The 6083-nt window shown below is 42.0% G+C and overlaps 1 protein-coding gene across 1 annotated transcript in view; it reads left to right on the plus strand.

The window, feature by feature from the left end:
• Nucleotides 1–3323: 3323 nt before the first annotated feature.
• Nucleotides 3324–6083, plus strand: part of LOC121863472 (putative per-hexamer repeat protein 5) — a 20047-nt gene continuing 17287 nt past the window's right edge. The window contains exon 1 of the mRNA XM_042362149.1: nt 3324–3333. Coding sequence (XP_042218083.1) covers nt 3324–3333 — 10 coding nt within the window. The remainder of the gene's footprint in view (nt 3334–6083) is intronic.

The raw sequence follows: 6083 nt of genomic DNA on the forward strand, positions 1-6083 counted from the left end.
AATTTATGAATAGTAGAACGATATTTGTAAAACGCGCTGTAACGTGCTTTTTGCTAACTATTTCTCCAATTTTGTGGTATTAACAGTGAATATGGAAAAGAAGAATATCTCCAAGAAGTGTTCTGGTGATCGCATTCCCGGTGATGATCATTAAAGAAAGGCTATAACACTTGAAGAGAAGTTCGATGTTATCAACCTCAAAATCACCCTTCTCCCTCATCAAGTTATATTCATATTTTTTCAAGGTAAAGTGTTACATTTACTGTATGATTTCATTATTAGATATGAATGTAACATTTATTTACACTGTGCTATCCTTTGTGTAAGGCTAACTAGTAAATTTTTTTTCGATTTCGAGTAATCTGCACCTAACCCTATTTTCTCCATAAGCCCTGTTATTTCTATTGCGCGAATTTCTACAACGAGAGGTTTTACAAGAACACAACTATCGCTTTATAGCAGAACTGACTGTATATGCTTTTTACCTTTATCATTCAGATAATCTACACCAAATTATGGTAAAAATTAAACAAATTCCATCTAAAACCAGTTTGGGTAAGGTTACGACTTTATAATTGGAATTCTGTACTTTGGGAGCTGTTTCTATTCAAAGCAAAGGTTATGGCGGGTATGCCGAGTGCCTCGTGTGTAGTCTTCAGATGACTTGCCTTTTACTTAGATTAATATTTCTGTTGTACGTTGCACAGAGAAAATTTAAATGGTGGTTTGAAAGGATAAGAAGGAAAATTACAGGAGTAGCAATTAAGAGTTTGATTGAGTTAGTAGGGATTCACTTCATACCAAACTGTATGACCAGATGAATGTATTATTGTATGGGGAAAATTGAGCTTTTACAAATTTGTGTTAAACATCACTTATTAAACTTGACAAGACTTTTTAAGTCAAGTGGTGAATCCCATTGTTTAATTCCACTGCAGTGATACGAAAAACTTGATTGTAATGTGCCTTTCATAGTGCTAATTATAGTTAGTTTGTGAGAACCTTTACAAGATCAATTTGTAGAAAAAGAAATTTCCCATTTCAGTTATTGCATTAATCACGTACAGTAGTGGTCTTAGCTTACAGGTAGCCACTGCTTCTACAATGCAGATGTAATTATATAGAAGTGTAATAGGATTTTTTTGGAATTTATAAAAAAAAGTCACTTCTGATTATTTAAATAAGGTACACAATAGGTCAGCTTGAATGTGAGCTATCACAAAGTGGGTGAATAGGGGAAGATACATTTACCTGTATATTTGAACCAAAGGAATGCAGGGGCTGTTTGAATAAATTTACTCCTGAATTTGACTAGGGTATGAAAAGTTTGAATATGAATTATTAAGACTGGTTTAGGTAAACACAAGTGCTATGTACTTCATCACTGTGTATTTAAGTATGGGTTGGTTAAGCTTACAACATTATGTTTAAAATACTCAGATGTCTGTCATTGTAGTGAAACTGCTATTAGCATATTTTAGGAAATCATTGATATGATTTTCTCTGTCTTTACTGGCTAGGGTGTTAGAAGTGAAAAAGAAAGATTTGTATATTTTTTTTTTTTTTTTTTTTAGGTAGTGAGTTGGAACTGTAAGCCAGTAATGCATTGGTAACCATTTTAGTTGTTAGATGTCATTCTTGCTCAATAGTTAAGTTGAACAAAGTATATGTTACAGAGCTTAGTAATAAAACAATCCCATTTATTAGGAATGTGGTGAAGATAGCTTAGTTTTACCTTGTGGAGTCGTGTGTGTGTGTGCTTGAATCCCAGATGTGATTATGAATTGATTAAGTTACTGGTTATAATATATATATTATATATATCTGCCAGAATAATTCTCCTTATGGATTGTCAATTTTCAGAAGCTTAGAAGCATCAAAAATGGTCATTATGGTGAAATAGCCCAATACTTCTCCAGCTATGTCATGATAATCTGATGTATCAAGATTTTCATTATTTAATGTGTGTGATCCTCTATACAGTGTTCACAATAGAGGGACTGTTTGCAACAGATCGGTGCTAAAGAAATGTCCATTTTCATATAGTATCTTAGACAACAAAATATGAAAATTTATTGTTGGATTGTGTATTGAGAAGTTTATGATTATACTGTACAGGTATAAGAAAATTTTAGCTGTTAATGTTTATCAAAAGCTTTGCATTTTTTTTTTTATATTATGATCTGTAGAGAATAACTTGACCTTAGGCAGTACTGTTGAAATTATGCTCTGTAAATTTTTTTGGATGGATTGTTTATCCCTTAGACTGCAACAATTGAAGAACCTGTGCAACAAACATGAAAAGCAAAAAACTTTTAGAAATATATTTTCTTCACAAATTAAAAATATGCAGGTAGAAGAATAATTGGGGGTAGGAAGGAGGTGGCAGGGGCCAGACTCCCACTAACATCAATGAATGTACCTCTTCCATGATAACAAAGGCAATTAAGAGCCCTATTGAGGGAGTGTGAGGAGGTTTACTGGGATACATGACATGCTTTATGATTGTTAAAATTAGTGTACAATTAAAAAAAAATGGCTGTTCTCATAAGTGGTGTAAGTGGATTTGCAGAGGTATGTTACAGTTTAAGGGTTAAGGAAGTTGTGTGTGCAAAATGTAACAATTATTAATTTTGTGTACAGTGTTGACTGAATGAGGTGTTCTGCTTGATAGGGGCAACCATGCCATGGTCTCAAAATCCTTTTTCTATGGTCCAAAATCATCTATTCATGCTCTGTTGTATTCCGCTATGCTGGTATGGTGTGGTCACCCCTAGCACAAGTGAATTTCCCATTGTATTAGTATGTTTGGAAATTCTCCGCAAATCAGGCAATGCAGCCTGGCGCCGACCAATAAGTGACCAGGACAGGTCTTTGGGAGCCACTTGGCCAATGAGTGTGCTGCTCTGTCGCCACTTGGCTTGACGCTCCCAGGTGATCATTCTTTTTTTTTCTGAAAAATAGTAAAATGATAGCGAAGCGCAGCCAACAGTGTCAGGTTACTCTCTTAAAAGATTGTTAAAGTAATACTATATTTGACTTAGAAATTTAAAAAAAAGCTCTATTATTTAACAAATAGCAAAGCGGATGTGGAAATAAGATAAAAAACTACTAAAACACAACCACCTCAAAGCACCAAATAATAAACTAAGAGAAGGAGGCAAGACAAAGCCCTATTACAATTGAGGTTTTCTTTTTCCACTGTACAGTGCCTTTACAGGGTTTTATACAACTATATACAGTCATTGTTTAGAAATATTGTAGAACTGGGTCCATATAATGAAATATTTGTTATGTTTGGAGTGAATGAAATGATTAGGAGGATGGAGCCTTGTTAGATGAGAAAGTTTATTGAGCATATCAGAAACATTGTAACCAGGGCATACAGTAGGCCGACAGGCATCATTACAATCGGGATGGGATGGCTGTTCATTAGTGACCTGACCTGAGGCCTATAAATTTCCTAGGTAACACTCCATTTGATGTTTCTAGGGTGTCTGTCCCAGGCTTATTTTACTATTTGAAAATGCCTGACTTAAAATAAACTTGATATTTCATGGTGTTTTCTATGAACCCCCAAAACTATTTTGTAAATCCCTATTAAGTGTTCCATTTTATACGTGGTGTTACAGGGTGTGTTGCACTCCTAAGCATGCCGAATTTAAAGCAATGGTCAACAATTCAATTGCAGGGTAATTAGTGGTTGTAATGACGCATGGAAGATTTCAGAGACATTTTTTCAATCCTGATAAGTGTATTTGCCATCTATGGTTTTCCAAGATGTTTTTTTTTTTTTTTTCCTTGACGTCCTTGGGGCACTTGTGGTCAAAAAATAGATTTTGTTTAAAGCCCCGTCCACACGATCGAGCAGTGCCCGGCGGGCTTTGCCCGTTTACCGGGCAAAGCCTGTGTTTTGTTGTACACACGAGGGTGGGTGGCGGCAGTCATAGTCGGGCGCCGGTAGCTAGTAGGTGGTCGGCAGTGGCGGGTGCGGTACGATCACCATGGTGTGTCGCAGGAATAATCGCCGGACAATTAAAGCGAAGAGCATAGCGTTGTGTACTATAATAATTGCTGCTATGTGCAAAAAGAAGAACCAAATGCAGAAAAGGGAATGGTGCAAAGAGTGGTTAGGTCGAAGAAAAGTATTGCGAAGTCATGCCACGATTTTACGTGAACTGCAAGATGGACATGAGCAAGACTTCACCAATTACATGAGAATGGACCCCTTCGATATTCCCAGGTACACCTCCGATATTCCAAGGTACTCCTCTGGTACTCCCAGGTACACCTTTGAGACTCCCAGGTACTCCACTGACACTCCCTGGTACACCTCTGACACTCCCTGGTACACCTCTGACACTCCCAGGTACTCCACTGACACTCCCTGGTACACCTCTGACACTCCCAGGTACACCTCCGATATTCCCAGGTACACCTCCGATATTCCCAGGTACACCTCCGATACTCCGAAGTACACCTTTGAGACTCTCAGGTACTTCACTGACACTCCCTGGTATACCTCTGACATTCCCAGGTACTCCTCTGACACTCCCAGGTACACATTCTGATACTCCCAGGTACACCTCTGACACTCCCAGGTCCGCCTCCGACACTCCTAGGTACAACTCCGACACTCCCAGGTAAACTTCCGATACTCCTAGGTACACCTCTGACACTCCAGGTACACCCCTGACACTCCTGGTACACCTCTGACACACCTAGGTACACCTCAGACACTGCCAGGTACACCTCTTTCACTCCCTGGTTCTCCCCTGACCTCCCAGGTACACCTCAGAAACTCCCAGTTACACCTCTGCACACTCCTTGGTACACCTCTCTCCACCTCCCAGGTACTCCTGTGACACTCCCTGGTATTTCTCTGACCTCCCAGGTACTCTCGACACTCCTAGGTACCTCAAACACTCCCAGGTACACCCTAAGACACTCCCAGGCACACCTCTGACACTCCCAGGCACACATGAACCTCCCAGGCACACCGCAGACACTCCCAGGTACCCCAGACACTCCCAGGTACACCTCCGACACTCCCAGGTACCTCCGACAATCTCTGGTACCTCTGACACTCCCAGGTACACCTCAGATACTCCCAGGTACACCCCAGACACTCCCAGGTACACCTCCGACACTCCCAGGTACACCTCTGACATTCCCAGGTACACCTCTGACACTCCCAGGTACACCTCAGACACTTCCAGGTACACCACAGACACTCCCAGGTACCTCAGACACTCCCAGGCACACCACTGACAATCCTAGGTACACCCCTGACACTGCCAGGTACACCTCTGACACTCCATGTACACCTCCGACACTCCCAGGTACCTCAGCCTCCCAGGTACTCCACTGACACTCCTGGTACACCCCTGACACTCCAGGTACACCCTGACACTCCCAGGTACACCTTGACACTCCCAGCTACACCTTTGACCTCCCAGCTACACCTCAGACACTCCCAGGTACACCCCAGACACTCCCAGGTACAATTCTCACACTCCGTACACCTCAGACACTTCAGTGCACCTCTCACACTCATAGGTACACCTCTCACACTCCCAGGTACTCCTGTGACCTCCCTGGTACTTCTCTGACACTCCCAGGTGCAGCACTGCCAGGTACACCTCGACACTCCATATACACCTCCGACACTCCCAGATGCTCCCCGATACTCCCAGGTACACCCCAGACCTCCCAGGTACACTCTGACACTCCCATGTACTCCACTGACCTCCCTGGTACACCCCTGACACTCCCAGGTACCTCCTACTCCCAGGTATACCTCAGACACTCCCAGGTACCTCAGACACTCCCAGATACTCCCCGATACTCCCAGGTACACCCCAGACACTCAGGTACACCTCCGACACTCCCAGGTACACCTCTGACACTCCCAGGTACACCTCTGACACTCCCAGGTACACCTCTGACACACTCAGGTACGTCTGCACTCCCAGGTACTCAATGACATTCCTGGTACACCTCAGACCTCCCAGGTACACGTCCGACACTCCCAGATACACCTCTGACACTCCCTGGTACCTGACACTCCCAGGTACACCTCT

This window comes from Homarus americanus, unplaced genomic scaffold (genome assembly GCF_018991925.1).
Source record: "Homarus americanus isolate GMGI-L3 unplaced genomic scaffold, GMGI_Hamer_2.0 scaffold40248, whole genome shotgun sequence".
NCBI classification, from domain to species: Eukaryota; Metazoa; Arthropoda; class Malacostraca; order Decapoda; family Nephropidae; genus Homarus; species Homarus americanus.